Below are 22199 nucleotides of genomic sequence, written 5' to 3'. Positions count from 1 at the left end.
GACTTTCCTCTTTTGCGTTTCCCTTTGGACGATTCCATGAAATAAAAATAAGACAGAGGAGCTACTGCAGAGATGAGGTTATTTGTCTTAACTATGATAAAATAATACAATTGAAAATAAAGCTATGAGGTTAGTCACAAAAAATATTTGAATTTTTTTTTATGTCATTTTAAAACATAATAACAAATATATAACACATATACCATGGACTTCCTGCATCTTCACAGACCCCAGCTTTACAGTAACTAATATTGATTCAGAGATTTTTCCAATAAATAAATAAATAACAAAAACAGCCATCAAAGTTGCAAACATGGATTTATTATAGTCACCTCCTTGACTGAAAAATTAGATTATCTACTTCTCAGTCCCAGAGCACTGTTAGACCGTGACAACATTAAACTTAAATTATGGCTGTAAATTGTCTCTGTTTTATTTATTTTTAGAGATACTTTCAAAAAACCTGCTGAAACAATGTACAAAACAAGTACATTTCAACAAGAACATATGAACAATTTTCAACATCAACATACTGTGTTGAAGCACATAAATATCTACAAATAATTACCATCTTAAAAACAAACACTATCTAAATGTTCAACAATTGCATCAGGCTAGCAAGTGATATTAAATAAGTCCATAACTTGAGATCAGTCAATCACTGTCATAGTCTTCAATTAACAGGTCTTCCTCATCCAAAAGGGCTTCAGAGCTTGCAGGCTGGGGCTGGCTGGCAGAAAGTTCTCCGGGAGGATCCTGGCTATTTGACAAGTTGGACTCAGTTGTGGCATTCCCTGGTGTAGTACCTGGTTCAAGGTGCTGAGCAGCAGAAGATTCTTCATTTTCACTGTCAGCATCTAAAATGCCTGGGTCTTTGTCACCAAGTGCTTCAAGTCTCAACCTGCAAATAAAGCCATTTATTAAACCATTTCAATAATATTTTAGACATTTCAAATGCAACAACAATTCAAAGTTTTGTTTACCTTCCAGGAATCCTCTTTTGCGAAAGATGGCCAACATTCTGGATAAAGGCTATTTGAGCTGATATGACAAAGATTTAAAAAAAATATATTTAATCACTTATAGAAAAAAAAGAAAAGAAAAAAAAAAGTATGAAGAGAAATGCCCCACAATTTGAAAAGTCTTGCATGTATGTGTAGGAGGCAGGAAAATAATAAACATATTTAACTTTAAAGATTATGCTATGCAGTCTGATTCAATTTAAACATTTAATTGTATATTTGTATATTTTGCGGATGCTAAGGTCACATGTTCACCTTGATTTCTCATTGGGTTGGTGAGCTTTGCAAGGTAAGGCACCAATTCTGTCAGGAGGCTCACAGGGGTAAGGCAGAAATTTAAGAAGAGCGACTGTGCGGTCAGGTAATTCTCTCGATACTATCACAAAATCAAAAGTTAAAAAATATAAAAATTCGACAATTCTTTAAAATGCTGAATAATTTAAATGTACCAAAGTAAAAAAAGAAATATACCGTCTTATTTATGTGAAGCCAATGCGGTTTATGAAGAGGCCTGAAACCGGTAGTGGACTGGCTGTTGGCTTTTGCTCGAGAAGAGTTTGAGTGCATAAGGCCTCTAGTTGCCACTGATGAGCCATATTCCAACATAGTCGACCTTGACTGTGAAAAGAGGAACACCAGAACAACAAAACAAAGTTGTTGTTGTAATCCTCTGGGATCAAATGTGCAGTACAATCAGAGTAACTCGACATATCCCTATGCGTGTTGTTATGGAAGTCTGACAGCATTTGCACTCACACTCCACTCTGCTGTCAGGAAGTCAGCATCAGAGAGGTACTCGCTGGCCCGTGCTATATCCTCCACATCCGAAAAGAAGTCAGGGTAGTTCTGATGCAGGTAAAGGTTGAAGAATTCACCTGACATATGAGAACGCTCAATGACAAGCTGAGGAAAATATTATAATCAGAAGATTGTTAGAACATTAAAGCAATAAAAAAATTAAAAAAATTGTAACATGTAATATATATGAATATTTACTTCTGGATCAACAAGCAATTTGTCCCTCTGATGATCTGTTAAATGTGGAGGCAGTTTGGGTGCTTGAAAGCTGTCGTAGCTTTCACCTAAAAATCACATGCCATCCATTTGTATAAATACAAATTAACTTACATGCAGTTCATCATGTACATTATAACACAGTCATCATAGAATAACATTTCAGCAAGAAAGTTTCAAAAATGGGAGTGAAATGGACTAACGTTTGCAGTAGAGGATTTTCCCTAAAGCTCTGAAAAGGAAGAGTGAAGCATCTTTCCCTCCAATAGCTGGGCTTTCAACCTGCATGTCTGTTGATTTCGAAGACTTGCTCCTCCCCTTTGCCCTTACAGTAGGTTTTGCTGAAGAGGACTTGCCTTTCTTAGAAGCCCAGAGGGTCCTTTCCAGACTACTGTCTGAGAATTGAAATGAATGATTGCATAATTTCAAAAAATCTTTATTTTATAAATCTTATACCATAATAACATATTATATAAAGCTGTTGGTCAGTAAAGCTTTACTCACCAGTAAATGAAGAAAACTGCAAACTGTTGATGGCACTGCGAATATCTCCTGAGCTTCCTGAGCAGAGAAGATCTAGAGCAGCTTTATCAGGAACAGAGATCCTGCCTGAACTCTGCAAAGACCGTTTAGATAAGAAAGTGCTGAGAGAACAATGGGGTATCTCAGAGTCATAAATATCTGCTAAGCATGCATATATATATATATATATATATATATATATATATATATATAGAAAAACAAACCACACAACCTACCTTTCCCACTTCAATGGTCACAATACGGCTTAGGACCTTCATCATACTGGTGGGGGCCACAGGGTTAAAACTGAAAGAGAGAAATAATTAACTAAACAGACCCCAGGACAGGATACTTTTACATATTTCAAGTCTTATTGAAGGTTCAGAGTAAATAATATTTTACCTGACGACCTTGGGTTGGAATACTTTTAAGTAGATTTTATGGAGAAAAAAAAACATGTTTTTTTATTTGTACCTAATGTTGTGAATTTCGAGTTCATGCAGAACATCCTTGAAGAGATGCCTGGAGTTCTTGTCCCCGCTGAGGCTATCGGACACAATCAGGACCAATGGACACCGGCTAGTCTTAATAAATTGCCTGAAAGAGCAATTTTGCATGAAAATTGCATGCAAGACACCAGTGACATCTTGCCATTAAAATACTTCAAAATATAGTACTTGTGCCCACCTGAGTATATCATGCAAGCACACTGGTTGTCTATAGAACTGGTTTGGGAATTCCTGAAAAAAAGAAAAGAAAAGAACCAATGAGAAATTGTCATTAAGCTTTTATGTTTTGAGTTTCATTCCATTTTTGCTCATTTAATCATTCTTGTGAAAGTAAAATTCGTTGTTTTTACTTGCTAGGTGCTTTCTATTTTCTAAAATGTATTTGATCTTTATGCCAGCATTTTATGTGCACAAACAAACAAAGCTAAATATTCAACATCATAGTAATATGTTTGAAGAGCCGTTCTGTGCAGCACCTCTATAAGAATTATTTTCCTGTCTTCAGTGAGTTTCTCTCCGCTCATTTGTAGACGGTTGTATTTGTTGGCTCTAAGCAGGAACTCTTGGAATAACCCTGTTTGTGAGCTGCCATGGAAACTGTTAAACCTTGAATCTGTTGAAATAAAAAGGTCATTTGAACAAGCTAGCAAAAACAAAGAGACTGAGATATAACTTTATCTATAAATGATTCTGCTATATGTTAAAAAATAGGGTTGCTAAATAATTCCCGTTCACTAGACATAATGCATGGTTTCACTACATGTACACTAGTCATTACTAGTAAGAAGAAAACACTCCTGACCTGGATCAAAGCTTTGTGTGAACAAATCTTCCATTTTGTACTGAGAGGTGGTGGAGGGATTTGACCATTCTTGAATATGAAAACCCAAATCCTTGGCAAGAACTTGAACAGTAGCTGTCTTCCCACATCCTGAGGGACCAGTGAGCAACAGAATGGCACCCCCCTGTGGAGATATAGCAACAAATACAACATAAAAAACATGAAATGAAATATAAAAAGGAAATATAATATTGATATAATATCAAATATATCCAAATTATTAAAACATACATCACACAACATGCATGTCATACTTTTCAGACCTTTTTTGATTTGTCCAAGTGAACTCTCAACCAGCTTTCAACTTCTTCGACTTTCTTTTTGTGGACTGCCAATTCGGCCTATCAGAGAGAAAGCATTTTAAGCAATAATGCTTGTAAATTGAGATAACAAAAACAATAAGAAATGGTTAAGTAGCAGATAAACATGTATTCTCAGAGTGAAATAGTTTGTGTGACCTAGACTAGAGTTATGAAAACACACCTGAACTAGTTATATTAAGTTTAGCTTTACTTCAAACACACTGCTAGGTGTGTTAGAGAGGGGATGGAACTAAACTGCAGAAAGGTAGATTTCCAAAATCTGTACTGAGCACCCCTGAGATGCACAATTTCTGTACCTGTGATTGGGGTGCATGCAGATCCACCCAGGGCTCATTCTGGTCTAGTTTATCTGCTTCACTTGACACACTGATCTGGTTGTTGGAAACATGAGAATCTACTTTCCTCTTCCTCGATTTTTTCTCAGTTTGGTCCCCAGTTGATGGCCACCTGGTAGTTTTGCTTTCCCCTGAGAGAGGCCCCTTTTTCAGTGTCCTATTCACTCCTCCCAAAAGTTCACCAAATGATGGCTCAACCCAGTTGTTTATCTTAACAGGAAATAACAAGAGAACATATAATACACATCAGTAGATTTAGAGCATCTACATCCATTCTCAGTGTGCAGATTAAATCTGAAGAACGTATGTAATTTAAAACATTCAGCTTTTGGGGATATAAAGAATCAAGATATCAAGAACTTTCATAGAGGTTACATACTTTTCCAGAGGACTGCTTTCCTCCCAGAGACAGCTTTGACATCATCAGCTCTGACGTCCCATTCAGTTACTCCATGCAAAATTGCGCTGGGATGAAAACCAAATAATTCACATAATATATAAAACTGCATGATGATGTGATTTACCTCTGAAGGCTTAAATGAGAATACGAGCGTGGTAAATGTTGACTTTCATCTATCTATAAACCCATGGGGAGCAGAAAGCACTCTTCAAATAGACAAATTGCTTCAAGATACTAGTGAAAGCTTTATTATAAAACAGGTTTTAGAAATAATCTCATACTTCTAATCTCTTATTTAATAAAAGCTTTGTCGGGCATTTTGACCAAATTAACTGTTACTAGTCAAGTTCAGAAAGTTCGCTTATGACCGTTAGCTTGATATTACGAATGCTAGCAATCATTGTCAAGTTATCGGGCCAAACATCAGAATCGTAGCTAACACACTGTTTAGGCAGTACATTTCAAACTCACCCTGGTCATTTCTACAGATGATGTTTGTAGTATAACAACGCCGACTATTCGCTGTTGCAAGTAACAAGTAACATCGCGCTAACTATCCCTTTAAAGCTGTGGTGAACCGCCCCTCCGCTGGCGCACGATGATTACGTCATCAACTACGCTCCAACAATTTGAACACGTTTTTGTGTTGATCTATGTTAGCCACATAAGAAGATATGACCAACGCATTAACTGAATATCACATGTTTTTGTTTGCTTATTGATACTGAATATCCGGTTGATATTTGTGTAAAACGATTTGTGGTATTAATTAAATTTTTCCACGTGTGATACCTTGCAATGAGAATCATGAAGAGACCAAACATTCTTCTCACAGGTAACGTTAGTCTGCCTTAACATTTCTCTAGGACGGTGATTATACAAAAGTATGGACGTATGTTATAAATAAAATGCGCGACTGCAAGTTGTGTGTTTTAAAAGAAACGACATGCTGATGATGTATTAGAGTGTTCCCTGTCATTCAAACGTAGTTAAGATGTATCTAGTGGGTTTAAAAAATGTAAACATTGCTATGCTTCCTCATGAATTGACAGGAACCCCTGGGGTAGGAAAAACCACTCTAGGCAAAGAGTTGGCTCAGAGAACAGGACTAACCTATGTCAATGTTGGGGATTTGGCACAGGAGGGTAAGTTGCTGTTCATTGCAGTCATATTTTATTGTTCATTTTTTTAAAATGTGGATTTTATTTATTTATTACTTTGCGACTATTTTGCATGTTTCTACATTTTTATTATCTATTCAGGTCAGTTGTTCGATGGATTTGATGAAGAATACCAGTGCCCTATATTGGATGAGGACAGGGTATGTACTACTGTAATGGATCTAATTGGCATGTTTTAGTTTAGTAGTCCCCCTTTATTTGGATGATTTATATTCACAGAATTTGTTTAACTTAATCTTGAACAAAATGCATTTTATTACATTATTTTAAATAGATTCAGCCAGTTATTGAAACCACACTGGTCACCATTCAAAAGCAAATCCAACATACTGCAAATAATATACCAATGTAAAGATAATTTTAATATTCTAGGTTGTGGATGAACTGGAGGACAAAATGGGAGACGGAGGCGTCATAATTGATTACCATGGCTGTGACTTCTTTCCTGAACGCTGGTTTCACATTGTTTTTGTCCTCCGCACAGACAACACCAATCTCTACAATCGTCTTGAAAGCAGGTTTGTGTTTATTACAGTGGATTACAATAACATTTATAGCATGTAATACTTTAATTTGGGGCACTTTTGACTACTTGAAATCTTATAAAATAGATTGGGATAGGGTTGAGCAAAACAGGAAAATTCTGTAACGTAAGGAAATAATTTTAACATTTCAACACTATAAATGAGTAAAAGCATTTTGAATCATCCTAACGGGCAGAAAAGTTCACCTAATTGAAGAATCACCCATATAGCATATTCAGTCTTTGTGATTAAGAGCCCAATGTATAGTTGAGAAATGTTTAAATATAGTGTGGCTGTATGCTTCCTGTTGCAGTGATTTAGCTTCATATCTTTCATATTCAGAGGGTACATAGGAAAGAAGCTCCAGGACAATGTGCAGTGTGAGATCTTCCAGACTATCTTTGAGGAAGCCATGGAAGCCTACAAGGAGGAGATAGTCCACCAGCTCCCCAGTAATACTCCTGAGGACCTGGAGAGGAATCTGGATCAAATTGTTCAGTGGACTGAACAATGGATGAAAGACAACAATTGACATGGGACATTATATGTGAAAGGCTCAAGCACTTTTGAGTTCATGTCAAAGTAGATAGACATCACATTTCATAGTTATTGTGGCCCCAGACAGAGTATGGTTCTTTTGGCACTAAAAATGTGTGAGGCTGTTAATAATTACTCTATTTGAGATAAGTTAAACACAATTCCAAAATGAATGGAAGCAATAAATATTTTTATATTGGGTAACTTTATTTGTCTTGGTCTGCCTTGATAAATCATCAAAGTTTAATTAAAAGTCTTTGATAAATGATCTATTATTGTTTAGCTGCCACCAAATACCAACAACATTTTACATCTGTTAGTAATTGGTAGGATCAACTCTAATTCACAAAAAATAAGGCTAAATTGCTTGGGTGTTTCTCCTCAAAAGATGATCATAATGTTCATAAGTACATAATAAGTTTATACTTAAAATAATTGGATTAAATTGGGTAATTATAATTTTTTTATATAAAACTGAGAAAGGAATCTAGCTAAGTGTTGTTTACAGCAAGACAAATTCACTCATGATGTAGAGTTTGTTTTATTCATTTTAATTAGTCCTTTCAAATTGTCATTTCTATTTTTGCTATAATATATATATATTTTTGCTTATATTCCCCTCTTGATGTTTTGTCAACAATCCAGCCAACTACTTCTAAAATTGCTAAAATTCATTCTTGGATCATCCAGTCTGTCTGGCATATTTTCAAGTGCAGGAATAATTTAAAAAAAGGTAATAATAAAATGGAAGAATGGGGGAAAAATATTTCTGTTGCTTCAGTCTGTATACCTAGACTATAAAGCTTTAGTCCAGTGCTGTTGCAATAGATGGCTGAAGGTTTTTATGTTGCAACTTGCTTTTCAGTGATTGTATCAGTAAAATTGTAAAAAAAAAAAAAAAAAAATGTACTAATTAAATTGTAATTGGAGTAAAGCAGTCCCATGAATGAAATTTAGTGAGTAAGTTCACAAGGAATGTGAAATTTTGATATCATGTTGGGCTATTGTGTTTTGTCTAATCATACAGTATGTTTAGCAAGATGTTTAAGTTCATTCCAAAATAAAAAAAAATTAAGCTGTTTTGTTCTTTATGAATTATAAGTAGCCTAGTGACCGTTGTCGCTAATGACCATATGTAGTACATACACAGTGCCATCCTGAAAAAAACCCCACACAATGTGTCGATAGTAAAAAAAAAAATCGTTCTTCATTTGTGTGTGTACATATTGTTTCACCCAGTGTTTTCTTGTCAAACTGGTTTCTATTGTGACATCACACATTGGGCCTGGACAAGTCACGTGATCGATCCCCCTTCACCTGTAGCACCACTGGCGGAAGACAGGTGAAAGTATCGATACCAGTCCAGGTATGAGACCGATGTTTTTCTTAAATATGTATTTTAGACAAAATTATGTAGCTTGTAGTCTCATATTTAATGTATGTGGACAATTATATTAACTCGCAGTACGAAATTAGGTTATTTAGTGTATTCCTTTTTATGCTTATTTGGATGACTTTAGAGCTGAGGTGTAGCCTGTATGCGTTCGTTCCGTTTCATTTCTTTCTTGTTCTTTGTTGACTGGTAGGTTTCAAACCTAGCAAAGATCATGATGTTCTATCGTCACCATAAAGTCATTTTGCTACATTTTTATTTCTCGACACTTGAGCTGTTCGCCAGTAACAGACACTTGTCTATCTTTATTCCAGGGAGCTTTGTGAGGGAAAAAACACGGTTTTAAATTCACCCCGTGAGGCAATGTAACTACTGTACCGTGGTAAGACAGTCATTGATTTCAGGATTTTGTAGTAGGCAAAGCAATGTTTTTTTAATTTTAATTTTTTTATCTTTTATGTAGGGGTGAACGATATATTTGTGCATTTTTCACACTGTAGATCATAACATAACTACATCGACTTTTTAAACATTTGAAACCGATTGATTTGATGTTATAGTGTGTAATAAATGTATTTATTTCTTATTAATTAATTTGGACCATTTATCGGTTATATAACATATGACATGATATTACCTTATTAGTGTCAGCCAGTAATTTAATATCAGTGAATCCTTACTTTTATGTTTGTAAAATATGATGTCAGTATGACTCAAGGCATTATAATATGTTAATCAACTTTCTGATCCTCAGTTCAGTCAGCTGTTAGGATCACCCACATGTCAGCTGGGAACGGGTCAGCGTCCCGCTTTGATCGGGTCAGAGATATGCCTCACTACGATCAGGTACCTGTCGGCTCACTGCCGTGGGGTCAGCAGGTTCCTTACCCTTTTGGTGGTGAAGTGGCAGAATCAAGCTATGACAGTTTACCACCACCTCCACTCCCCGAAAACCCTCCTGTTGGCCCAGATTTCTACCCGAGTGATGTTGAAGACCAGGTGGATGATGCTATGGACATCAAACCCATCCGACGCTTTATTCCTGACTCTGTGAAGAATTTCTTCAGAGCCAGTGGCAACCAAGGCAGCAAGAAATGGACCTTTCCTCCACCTCCACCTGATGTGAACACCACCTCCGAAGGCGTCCCGTGCTCCCCTCCACCGTCACCTACAGCCCCCAGCTCTTACCTAGACCCTTTTGGAGGGTCCGGAGGCAGCTACAATTCAAGGAAGGAGCAGGCGATGTTATTAGGGGAGCCACTGGAATCAGTTTCTGGACGCTCTTTGCAGACGGCTATGACTTATAGTGAGAAGGTGGAGGATTACAATCTGCGCTACGCGTACATGAAGTCCTGGGCCGGACTTTTGCGTATTTTGGGATGCGTGGAGTTGCTTTTGGGGGCTGCTGTTTTTGCTTGCGTCTGTGCATATGTGCACAAGGATAATGAGTGGTTTAATATGTTTGGTTATTCGAATCAGCAGATGTATGGGGGAGCGTATGGAGGATCAACAATGGGTGGGATGTATGGAGGAACTGGGATTTCGTACTCAGGACCCTTGACTCCTTTTGTCATCGTGGTGGCTGGAGTGGCCTGGATAGTGACTATCATTCTATTAGTGTTAGGAATAACCATGTATTATCGTACCATTCTACTCGACTCCAACTGGTGGCCAATCACGGAGTGTGTGATAAACTTGTCATTAGGATTGCTCTACTTGATAGGTGCAATTGTGTATGTGCGAGACACAGTACGTGGAGGTCTCTGCTATTATCCACACTTCAACGCTGGGCCCAATGCGGGGTTTTGCCGAACGGAGGCTGGGCAGAACGCTGCCATCATCTTCCTCTTTTTCAACATGCTGTTGTATCTTGTGGGAGCAGGCGTGTGTCTAAAGCTGTGGAGACATGAAGCTGCAAGGATGCGTAGAGAAAGACTGGGACCAGATGTAAAGTTCAAATCATTCGTTCTTTGAAATAAAAAAATTCAATAACTCAAACTGAACTAATAGTTTTACAAAAAAATGTATTTGCTTACTTTTCTGTTCTTATTTGTATTTAGATGAAATCAGCAGCACTACCACTTAATATGGTAAGCAGTTGAATTTTGAAGAAGACAATTTTTAGATTTTAAAAACTGTTGTTGTAATCTGCCATTTTTAATCTCAGATTGATGCTGGCTCAAGCGTTTCTGTGCCCATCCGAATTGCTCCAGTAATGGCTAATCCAGATTCATTTGAAGGCACACCAGTCCCTCCAATTATGATGGAACCAGAGATATTAAGGGGTCATATCCCTGCTGGCCACATCCCCAAACCTGTGGTCATTGCAGATTATGTGGCGTGAGTTTCAAAGAATACTTTCAGACATTTAATTCAAGACATTTTATACAATATATAAACTGCAAACTGTTCGGAAACTAGCACACATATTTAGTAATGGTTATAGTTGCCTTATGCAGGGTTTTTTATCCATCACCCCTTTTGTAATGATTATATCTGATATGACTATACCTGATATGTTCTGTCTTTTTTCTCCTCACAGGAAATATCCCACAATCCGCTCTGACGAGGAGAGGGAGCGATACAAGGCTGTGTTTAATGATCAGTATGCAGAGTATAAAGAGATTCATGCTGAGGTTCAGGTCTTAACGCAGAAGTTTGATGAAATGGATAATCTGATGAGGAATCTACCACAACAGCCGTCCAGCCAAATGGTAATGTGATTTCGCAAATTCTTATAATTATTATACACAGTTTTTATGAGCTCATATTAATTGAGTAAATACATGGAATATTTGTACTTTAAAAAAATAATTTGTCATACCACATGACAATTAAAATGAATTAGTGAATGCACAAAGATGATTTAAAAATGATGAAAAACTGGTGACTGATCACAGTAGCCAAAGACAATTCTGTTATACATTTTATATAACCCAAAATCTTGATGTTGTTTTATCAAACTTTGTTTTCCTCCCATAGGAACAAGAGAGAATCAAAAGCGTTATTCAAGAGTATAAGAGAAAAAAGACTGTAAGTATTATTTAACTTTTTATATGTTCTACTTCTATCCATTTAAAAATGATAAACAGAATAAATCGTAGGCATTTTCCTTTTTCCCCAAAGAAGGTTAATTATGACCTGTGTTTCTACAAATTGCTTCGACCCATTTTAAACCCTTCATCATCTGCCTGTTGCCTTTCTACATTCTTTAGTCATTACAAAAGAATGACGGTATCAACTGTTTGAGTTCCACAAACAGCTGAAACTGGAAATGTTAGGGGGACGTAAATGGAGCTATTGACATGTTTTCAAACTTCCTGTCTGTGTGAGAGTGCTCTGCAAATATTACTTTCCCTGTTTCTGGTTTTAGGATCCAACGTACCTGGAGAAAAAAGAGAGATGTGAATATCTGAAGAACAAACTTGCTCACATAAAGCAGAAAATTCAGGAGTATGACAAAGTCATGGACTGGAATGATGGTTTCAGCTAAACAGAACTCCAATATACTTTCAAAGTTTATCATGAACTTCACAGAGGTTCCCAGAAAAGAAGTGACTGGCAGAAACAAATATGTCCATGACTATATCTTCAGGAATTTAAAGTGTGTTTGGCTTGGTGTTGAAATAATTGAATATTGAATTCAATAGAGCAAAGGAGTATAATGAAGGACATCTACAACTTAAAGCACAGCAGTGAACAGTTACATGAATCCATCGAATGCAAGTTACTATGTTACTAACATGTTAAATTGCAATGTATATATAATTTTAGAAGTAGGAAATCACTGGAATCTTTGAGCTTCCCGCAGTTAATTGAAGGATATCATGTAAATAGCCCTTAAAGTGGTATTTGTTGAACTATCAATATCTCTGCAATGATCCTGAATTGCTTGGTATATTTATAGTTGTTGTTTTTTTTTAGTTTATTAATAGTTTCACTTTTGTGTATTTTATACAGACGTGTGTGTTTTATGTACATTTTGTATTACCTTCAAATGTCAGCATTTTTAAACTGTTTGTGAAAGTAGATAAAAAATAAATAGGCTTGCCTCCACATTGCAATGGCAAAGGTTCCATTTTTGACAAAATAATGAACTAGTAGTTCATACACAGGGCAACACACCACCTCTCATTTGTTTGTTTACGGTAGACAGCTTGGCTCAAAGCCTAATCTGTATAGATCTGAGTTATAGATCTGCAGTAAAGGAAACAATGCTTTTACTGGCTTGACAGCTCTAAAGGTATCAGGTTACAAGCTGCAGTGGACTCCAGGAAGAAAAGGTGCTCATATACATTTTTGTCCACGATTTATGTCTCATAAATACTGAATATGGTGTGTAATAATCTAGAACAATGATCTAGAATAATTATGTTTGTTTTTTGTTTTGTTTTTTTTAAAGCAGCTTTGATGTGTTTTTTTTTTTATGCTAATTGAAACCATAATTACACTATACTTTTGAGCCACATGTTTAAAAACAAGAGACTCAGACAATTAGCAAAGCAGTTAAAACCAAAAACTGTTTATTTCTAATTAAAGATGACTGGAGTGCATTCCAGATTTATAGGTTTATGATTTGGGCGGTCAAAAATCCATTTGGTGTTCTACATCACTTTCAACTCGTGCATATGACGTAGAAGATTAGTTTTCAAATTGGAGCAGGAACTCCCTGAATGTTGAGATTCTTAAATTTCAAGCATTTTATTACTTAATTACTGCAATTATATTTTACAAATGTGGTATACTTAGCCTATACCTGCCACCCTAACCTTCAAATAAGATCAATTTTATTAAATACATTTATATAGTGTATGGTATAAAGACACACTTATTATAAATATGGTTATTTATTTATTTTAAATAAAACTATAACAAAATTGAAAAAAAAGTGGATTTTTTTTCTAAATTTCTATTACATTATTTGAACATTTGTTTTTTTATTATATACTGTAAACGTTACTTTTTTTAATCTATTTTAATGTAATTCATTTATTTTATCTATGTATTTATTTGTAAATTTTATTACACAGTTTTTCTCTAAACTTTTCCACGGACCCTCTAGAACTTCCTTGTGGCCCCCTGGGGGTCCTCGGACCACAGTTTGAAAACAAATGTCCTAAAGCATTATAGACCGAAATCCCATCTTTGTTGTCTAAAAACTACTAGTTATGTTAGACCGATTTTCTAACATAAAATAAAGCTACCCTGTATGTTGTGAAAATCAATATGCAAATGAAACGGGCTCGTGTTGCATCTGTCACACATTAAGGGCGTGGCTACACCTGTGCTTTCAGTGATGTGTTGTTGTTAGAGAGACGGCAGGTCAATTAAACTCTCAGCGGGCGTTTCCTGAAGGAGGCTGAGCGCTTTCAGCTCCGAGAAATAAAGAGCGTCTGTAAAGAGCGAGGAAGAGGTACAAACATATTTTCCAGCGCTGAGTGCTTTCGAAAGGAAGGAGGTGAGTTTCCTCGATACGATTAATTTATGTACTCCTATCTATTTTGTTTGTTAAGTAGCCCCAGTTGACTTGTAGGTTTGTTAAATGTGTTTTACTGATAAGCCTATACGCACAATTATGTTGCGCGGTACTAATTTTTAGAGATGAAAATAGTTGTACTCTAAAGCGTCTATCATGTTATTTGTGTTCTTTGGCAAACATGGTTTTCTCCTTACACTTTTTTAAAAAAAAATTATTTTTATTTAATAAACAATTTTTTTGTGGTTATTGGGTTACAAAACTCCAGGTGCCAGGTTCAGTTAGGCTATATTTAGGTATTTTTTTTCGAATCTGCATTTAATCAAACAGCAGTACTGACGATATAGGGAGTGCTTTAACAAACTTTGCTTAACTGAATATTTATTGTTCATTACATCTCAAACGTTATTATAATATTCTCAAATTTCTGTGATATAAATTAAAGAATTTTAGAAAAATCTGCTACTAATCCCTACACTCAGTAAATTAATTCAAAATACAGTGATAGTCAGGGTGTTGTCGCTACACCCTGTCCTATACGAGCAGGGTGTGAGGTGAATGTGATTTCACCAAGTACAACATGTGTCTGGATCAACATCTTTGATGATAGGCTACTGGAACAACATTCCAATGGACCAATCAGATTTGAGGGACAAGTTTACTGTTAATGTCAAGTTTAGGCTTACAACCAGGGTTAGGTGCTTCTACATCAGTAATTTCCCCTTGTTATGGGTAGGGTTAGGTTTAGGGATATTGTAAGGGCTAAAATTTGGAGCAGGAATGCTGTTCCAGGATCAACAAAATATGTGGATGCATTTTAATTCAATCCAGTAAATATAATTGTTAAAAACAACACATTCCTTCAGTTCTTACCTCCATGTGCCATGAGGACAACACATTTTGTTACTTGCTCAACCTGTGTTATTTCTCTCAACACAGTTAAGATTCTTTTACACATTTGTGTCAGAGATGTGCTGTTTTTTGACCAATTTAACGAAAAGTACGCCCTACAAAAAAAACAAATGCGTTCAGTATATTTTATATATATATATATATATACATATATATATATATATATATATATATATATATATATATATATATATATATATATATATATATATATATATATATATATATATTAAAACCTATTTTCTACATTGCAAAGTTGCAATATTATCAAGTTTAAAGTCATTTTAAACAAGTTTATACCCTGGATTTACCAAAAAAAAAAATTATTTAAAGAAATTATGTGAAGTGGTCTTATATCAACACCTTTAACATTAATAATTTTGTATTTATTTGTTCTTTGGATTGAGTTGGTGAAGGTGATAATATATCTGTAATAAGCTTCTCAGAAACACTGAAACTATTTCCTTTTCACAACTTGGAACTATGTGTAAAACTTCTCTTGAGACCAGGGGCTTGTACCATGAGGGTAGTTGAACAAACTCAGGATTCATTTCAAGTTGACAAAACCAAACCAATTTAGTCAGTCTTTGTTGGTACCATGATGCTGATCTTCAACTTTCTCTGTCAACTCAGGCTTTGATCCTGAAGTCACAGAGTCATGGAATTCTCTCAAGTCACAGTCTAAAGCAAGCACACAACCAGTATGACAAGTGCTATGTGTGTTGATATCAAAGCCAAAGGCATTCATGTTTTCAACAAACAGAACACTTTTTCCAAAGATTCAAACATGACTGGAAAAACATTTGGGACAGTAATTTTTTTTCTGTAAATGGACTGCCAGATTTACAGCGAAACAAAGTCTGAACATGATTCTTGTAGATTAGGTTATGTCTTGTAAATATTTATAAAATTACACAAACCTGAGCTTGTCTTTTTAATGGCCCATGCTTTCCTTCAAATCTTACCTTTTGAGTTTTATCATCATGTGACAGTAATGAGTCATAAAATTATGCTTTAGTATCTGACTTGTATGGATATAGAGTCTTGAATATGTTATGGTGATCAGTGACTAGTATCAATTAGGGTGTAACAATATATTGTTTCACAATATATCACAATACAAAAATGAATAGTGGCAATCTGTAATTCTATATTGTGCATAGTTCAGCCAAAATTAAAATTATTGTGTGAGGGGAGAACTCAAGTTTAAAGAGTTTTAGTGTCAATACTACATTAAACTACTATATATAATGCAATGGGGGGATATTTGTGTGTTCTGATAATGCCAAATGTCTGATGTTACCAGTAAAAAAAGGCCTACATTATTTTAAATATATCTAGTCAGTGAAAGTGCAAACATATTCGTCTAAAATAATTCTGTATTTTCAGCTTCAGAATCATGAATATTTTTTATTATTATTCTGGTGTCACCATTGTCCTGTGCATTGCGTTATCATCACCAAGTCTAAGCCTATTTGTTTCCACCGCCATTGTAATACCAAATTTAGCATTTTAATCAACATTACATTTTTTGTTAACCTTTTACTGTATGTCTTGGAGTATCGCAATAATATTGTATTGTGAGTTCAGTATCAAGATATGCATCGAATCGTGACACGAGGGTATCGTTTCACCCCTAGTATCAGTTGTATTGACATGTACCTGTCATTAACACTTGGGTTAATTAATTTATCTTGCTTTCTTGCAGGGTCACCTCTGTGTCCAAGGAAAACTTCTGTTGGCTTCTATCTCACTTAGATCACCCTGTGAAGTTTGTTCAGAAAGCTGACATCATGCCGAAAAAATCAAGTCGCCCTCCCCCATATGGCGGCAGACAGTAAGTCGCATTTTAGAGAGTTTAAAATCATACATTTTCAGTAGAGACAAGTTTTCTTCAATGACTCCTTACTGATGGTATTATGATATTTTTATTAAAAAACAATCAGATAATGTTCCCTTTGACTTATCCATGTTGTTTCGCTTTATCCTTTCAGTCACCACAGAACCTCCCGTCGCACCCATTCTTACCACCCTGATGAAATGCTTCACTTTTACCGCTGGACATCACCCCCAGGTGTGATGAAGATTTTGTGCATCATCATAATCATTATGTGTGTGGCTATGTTTGCCTGTGTGGCCTCCACACTTGCATGGGACTATGATGCAGACAGCATGGGGCTTGGTGGTCTTGGGATGGGTGGCTCTGCCGGAGGTTATGGTGGGGGTGTCGGAGGAATTGGTGGGGGTGTCGGAGGAATTGGTGGGGGTGTCGGAGGCTATGGAGGAGGCGCGTACATGGATCCGAAATCAGGCAAGGGCTTCATCATCGCAATTGCTGGAATCACCTTTATCACTGTGCTCATCATCTTCATCCTGGTGGTGTCGAGGCAGAGCACTGCACAGTCTCCCTCATTCTATCTGGCCTCCATCATCATTTGTGCCATCCTGGCTGTACTCATGCTCATCGCTAGCATCGTGTACCTGGTCGCTATTAACCCCACTTCTCAGACATCTGGATCCATGATGTATAGCCAGATATTGCAGCTGTGTGCACAATACAAGAACCAAAATCAGGCCTCTGGGATCTTCCTCAATCAATATTTATACCACTACTGTGTAGTGGAGCCTGAAGAGGTGAGCATGGGCAGTTTTCATAATCTAGTATTTGTTCAGTTCAGGTTGGTTATTATCAGACCCAACTTAATTCCTTTCTATTGTGCAAAAATGCAAGTTGAGAGTCAGCTTTTTTGGTTATGCAAATATAGAATATATCTGCCACATTGTCCTCTATATTGTGATCTAATTTTTGATGCTATTTAAAGTGTTATTTCTTTCTCTTCTCTACAAGGCTATTGCCGTTGTACTTGGATTTCTGGTGGTGGTTGGGTTGATCATCCTACTTGTGTTTGCGGTGAAGACCCGAGGGCAGATGAGGAGATACGGCAGGGACCGCGTTCTGTGGTATGATGTGAAGACCATCACCGATGGCCTCACTTCTCAGGGCATTGGGGAATGGGTAAGAAATTTGTTCACCTGTTGTGTTCATTTTATGATTTTTTCAAAAAAATCAGTTTGTGATTTTAATCTTTCAGTACAACGCATGGATTCATGAGGTCGTGAAATGTAATACTTTTTGTAGTACTTGGGTTGTACTACTGCAATATGTAGCCCAGAGAGCTTCTTGATGCTTGTTGTCTTGTTTTCAAGAGTTGCTTTGTGGTGCCTATAATTGCCCCACCATTTTAGGAGAATTGTTGGTCTACACTAGAGCATTGCTATTTAAGACTCTTCCAAGAAGAGAAGTTTCAGAGGAAGACACACAGAGATTTTTTCATGTCTAGTTTCTGGGTGTGTCCTCTTATGATCTCTCATAATCTCTCTCGATCTCTCATGAATGCATGAAAAAATTAACAGTGACTTAAAAGTCTATGAATTGGTAGGTGGAAAAGACCATCTTCTAGAGTTATTAGGTCACTCCATTGGCTTTGTTCTTACACAATTCATTGTGTGAGCAGTGGTAGTTTCGTCCTTTAGGTCATGATGGTATTTGTGGAAGTGGTGGAACCGGTTCTGCCTGCCTTTTAATGTTTGTCCAGACTGTTTACCATACAAAAAGACTGACTGCATTGGGGAAACAGAGACGCTGAAGTAAAAGAGGCAGACAGCAAAACACTTAAATGAGTTACAGACTACCAAATGATGGGTGAAAATATTTTGAGATGGCAAATGTTGTCATGCTGGCTTTTATGCAAGAGTGGCGTATTATAAAAATGGCACATTAAATGCACATTATGTTTCTAAGCTGTGACAAAATTAAATATAAAAAACAGCTGAAGGGTGAACTGAATACTTCTTAAATATTTATCGTACTGTGTTTTTGCCTAAAGTAAAGTTTCTTTAAAAATGTCCAGATATGAACTCAGTCTTTCCTTGTTTTTCTTCAGGTTAATAATGTGTCTGGAGATCCAGAGGCTTTTGTCAATGACCCCAATGACAAAATCAGTGTTGCACAGCCGATGGTTTACAGCCAAAAACCAATTTACCTTCCAAGGTAGGTTCTCTCAGTGAAGAGCAGAAAATACATTACTTATCGTCTTTCTGTAGACTTTGCTCAATGGATTTTTTTTGTGTCTGGATTGGGCTTGACCATTTAGGAATATGATTGGTTATATACTGTAGATATGAATTATTAATTATAAGTGTGTAATGTTGCTGTTTGAGCATAAACAACATCTGCAAAGTTACAACGCTCAAAGTTCTAAGCAAAGGGAGATGTTTGCTTTTAAATAAATAGTTTTTTAAGGACTACAACGGCTGGTAGGGACTACACTACATTCCTCCCGGGTTAGTGACATCACTAACCCTAAAATGTACATAAACCCCGCCCTCAGGAACATGCAACAAAGGGGGTGAGTCCATGAGAAGAGGAAGAGTTGTTGTAGTCGAGCACATTTGTGAGTCTGCTCAAGCTGTTGCGTCCGTCTTTTCACATGCAATACAGTACGTAACACAAATGCAATTACATGTCACTCTGTAGGCATCTTAGAACAGTTCCCACACGAGCGATTTATCGATTTTCATGACAGAATATTCTAATTGAAGATAGTTAACACCACATCAGCAACATAAGTTCATCAACTAACCATTCAGAAACGTCCTGTTGCATTCTACATGTTGTCACTTCTTCTTGAGTCTCTCCATCATTGTCCGACTCCAGTTTAAACATAAAAGGCAGAACAGTTTCTGACATTTTAGTGCTTGTCTGCATGAGGTAATCGGAACTGCTAACACAAGAGCTCTTGAAGCGCCGCCCTCTGTGCCGGGAGCAGCAGCTCATCTGCATTTAAGGGGACACATGAAACTTGTTTTTACTGACCCTCAAAAAGGGACAAATTTAACATGCTGTAAAAAATCATCTGTGGGGTATTTTGAGCTAAAACTTCACATACACACTACAGAGACTTATTTTACATATTGTAAAAAGAGGCATTATACCACCCCTTTAATATTGGTCAATTGTTATAATGACAATATCATTATGCAAATGTATGCAATTTAATGATAGCAAAAAAAAATTACACAGTCACATGTTGTAGGCAAATGACCATCTCTGTTAATAAGCAAAGCGAGCACAGACAATGATTGGCCTAGGTCAGTTTAACCTGTCACTAGACTAGATGCCACAGAGCAAAGGAATCCAGGAAATCTTGTCCCTGTATGAATGGGACCTGATGGGTTTTGTTTTTCATGAACATGAATAACCAGTTCCACCACTGTGAACTGACTGAAATTACAGAAAGTTTTTTTTACTCCGTTGATTGCAATGAAATTGTAACATCACACCCAAGTTATTAACAAAAGTTCTATTGATATTATTATTTTTAATTAAACGCATCTTTTTTTTCCGGTAGTGGTTCTGACTTGACCAGCTCTTTGAGTGGACTGAAGGGCAAACCAAGACACTATGAAACTGGAGAGTCTGGAGATGAGCTGGACACTGATCATGAAACGTGAGAGAATATTTAAGTTATAGTTAGTAGTATAACAATGTGTTTTATTTTTATTTTTATAAATACTCTGCATTTGTGACTATGTAATCAGTATCACTCTTGTCCCATTTTCCCCTCTACCTCTATTCCATGCTGTCATGCTCTCAGTGAGTATCCTCCCATCATTAATGAGCAGGAGAGGCTTGAGTACAAGAGAGAGTTTGACAGAGATCACATGGAGTATAAGCGTCTTCAAGCCGAGCTAGATGATATTAATCAGGGCTTGGCAGATGCAGATCGAGAGCTGGACAGATTACAGGAAGGCAGCCCACAGTTCCTGGTATGTGATCTATAAAAGTGAAAAGTTATTCTAAAGTTTGGATCTCTTTCATTCTTCTGACTCTTAATATGCAGATTTTGCTTGATCTGCTGAGCAGACTCTGTCTGTCACAATAATTCAAATGCCTAAGGTTATGAGTGGCAAGTCTAATTGTCCATCTAATAGTATAATGTCACTTAATCTCTATTTTTCACAGTATCTCTTCCACCTTTAAAAACAGCAACAAAAATTAATTTGAAAAAGATCTCTATTTATTCTGATTATTCTGATTAGTAGTAGTCGTAGTCGTAGTCAAACATGTTACATTAATATATTATTCTCTTTTATTCTCTAAAAAAGGATGCCATGGATCAATACAACAGGCTCAAAAGTTTGAAGAAGGTAAAATCTTCATAATCTTTCATAAAATTTCAGATTAGAATATTTATAGAATAATTGCATGATTTGTCACAGCTGTTAAAATAACTATTGTTTAAAATGAAGTTTGCAGATAATAATTATGATAGAAGTGTATAGGTGTAAATATAAATGCTGACCTGTTACCTTTCTCACAGTCTCAAGACTATCAGATGAAAAAGAAAAGGTGTAGACTGCTAAAGAGAAAACTCTCCCTCATCAAAAGAAGGGTCAGCGACTATGACCACAGACAATAAAAACCTGGCACTGGACACTCAGCAAGGCACATTATGTCACATTATGTTTTTTATCTGGACTTTATCTATATTTCTGTATTAAAAATCTGTGTCATTGTATTATTATCCAGAAAATGTATGGCTGCTGTTTTATAAAGACAGGGTTTTGCTTTTGAGCCAAACTAAACTTGATAAAATATAGTGGTTTCTATGAAGTATTTAAATTTTTTTTTAAAGCTAGATGATGTCTCTTAACCTTTTATCTTTTTGCTGTAGTAATTTTAGTCAAGCCAAGGTAAATGTATCTTAAATATGAGCAAGACTGTGACCACTTTTTGTTGTAGTTTCAGGGATCTCCAAGCAAAGGCATTCTAATACACGTCGTTTGTTATAATTTTGATAGTTTTGTTTTAACTTGTTGATTTATCTGTCACCAGAATATATTCCCTGTTGTTGTTGTTGTTTAAGTACACACCTAGAGAACGGGTGTGAATTAAATTATATAATTAGCCTCTTTCAGACTATTTTATATATATATATATATATTCATTGTTGAGCAATTTTATTGTGGCAGGCAATGATGTTGAATGCAGCCTATAGTACTTTTTTGTTGTTGTTTTTTTTGGTATTTGTGTTCGGAAAGTAAAGCTATTCAACTTCAAAATGTCTTTTTGTATTCATTTCAGCTTATACATTTAATTAAAGGGGACAACTAAAAGCAAATTATAACAATCAAACCTACGTTTTAT

General features: G+C 36.1%; 4 protein-coding genes across 6 annotated transcripts; 3 read left to right on the top strand and 1 right to left on the bottom strand.

The window, feature by feature from the left end:
• Positions 1-301: 301 nt before the first annotated feature.
• Positions 302-5558, bottom strand: rad17 (RAD17 checkpoint clamp loader component). Its single transcript, XM_082169582.1, has 17 exons — positions 5438-5558; positions 4946-5031; positions 4528-4776; positions 4172-4249; positions 3870-4032; positions 3544-3680; positions 3246-3298; positions 3033-3155; positions 2795-2864; positions 2541-2652; positions 2240-2431; positions 2019-2104; positions 1779-1925; positions 1494-1640; positions 1278-1398; positions 984-1041; positions 302-901 (listed from the first exon to the last, which is right to left on the bottom strand). The coding sequence occupies exons 2-17, from the start codon at positions 4988-4990 to the stop codon at positions 655-657; spliced, it is 2028 nt and encodes a 675-aa protein (XP_082025708.1). The 5' UTR covers positions 4991-5031; positions 5438-5558; the 3' UTR covers positions 302-654.
• A 29-nt stretch (positions 5559-5587) lies between these two features.
• Positions 5588-8113, top strand: ak6 (adenylate kinase 6). Its single transcript, XM_082169605.1, has 5 exons — positions 5588-5801; positions 6019-6111; positions 6229-6287; positions 6520-6665; positions 7014-8113. Exons 1-5 carry the CDS (start codon positions 5765-5767, stop codon positions 7201-7203), a joined length of 525 nt encoding a protein of 174 aa, XP_082025731.1. The 5' UTR covers positions 5588-5764; the 3' UTR covers positions 7204-8113.
• Positions 8114-8480: 367 nt separating this feature from the next.
• Positions 8481-12659, top strand: marveld2b (MARVEL domain containing 2b). Of its 2 annotated transcripts, XM_082169600.1 has the most exons (8): positions 8486-8574; positions 8916-8983; positions 9356-10548; positions 10662-10691; positions 10769-10941; positions 11144-11315; positions 11584-11634; positions 11975-12659. In XM_082169600.1, the coding sequence occupies exons 3-8, from the start codon at positions 9382-9384 to the stop codon at positions 12092-12094; spliced, it is 1713 nt and encodes a 570-aa protein (XP_082025726.1). In that variant the 5' UTR covers positions 8486-8574; positions 8916-8983; positions 9356-9381; the 3' UTR covers positions 12095-12659. The 2 variants fall into 2 exon arrangements, with proteins under 2 accessions (XP_082025727.1, XP_082025726.1); XM_082169601.1 differs by lacking the exon at positions 8916-8983 and having other exon boundaries at positions 8481-8574.
• Positions 12660-13901: 1242 nt separating this feature from the next.
• oclnb (occludin b) lies at positions 13902-22114 on the top strand. 2 transcript variants are annotated; one of them, XM_082169443.1, is made up of 9 exons: positions 13902-14059; positions 16698-16826; positions 16984-17623; positions 17838-18005; positions 18934-19040; positions 20401-20499; positions 20647-20818; positions 21158-21199; positions 21373-22114. In XM_082169443.1, the coding sequence occupies exons 2-9, from the start codon at positions 16783-16785 to the stop codon at positions 21469-21471; spliced, it is 1371 nt and encodes a 456-aa protein (XP_082025569.1). In that variant the 5' UTR covers positions 13902-14059; positions 16698-16782; the 3' UTR covers positions 21472-22114. The 2 variants fall into 2 exon arrangements, with proteins under 2 accessions (XP_082025569.1, XP_082025568.1); XM_082169442.1 differs by having other exon boundaries at positions 20398-20499.
• Positions 22115-22199: the final 85 nt, after the last annotated feature.

Source organism: Leuciscus leuciscus, assembly GCF_965113295.1.
Source record: "Leuciscus leuciscus genome assembly, chromosome: 5".
NCBI classification, from domain to species: Eukaryota; Metazoa; Chordata; class Actinopteri; order Cypriniformes; family Leuciscidae; genus Leuciscus; species Leuciscus leuciscus.
The sequence above is the reverse complement of the archived record's forward strand: the minus strand, read 5'-3'. Positions and strand labels throughout refer to the sequence as shown.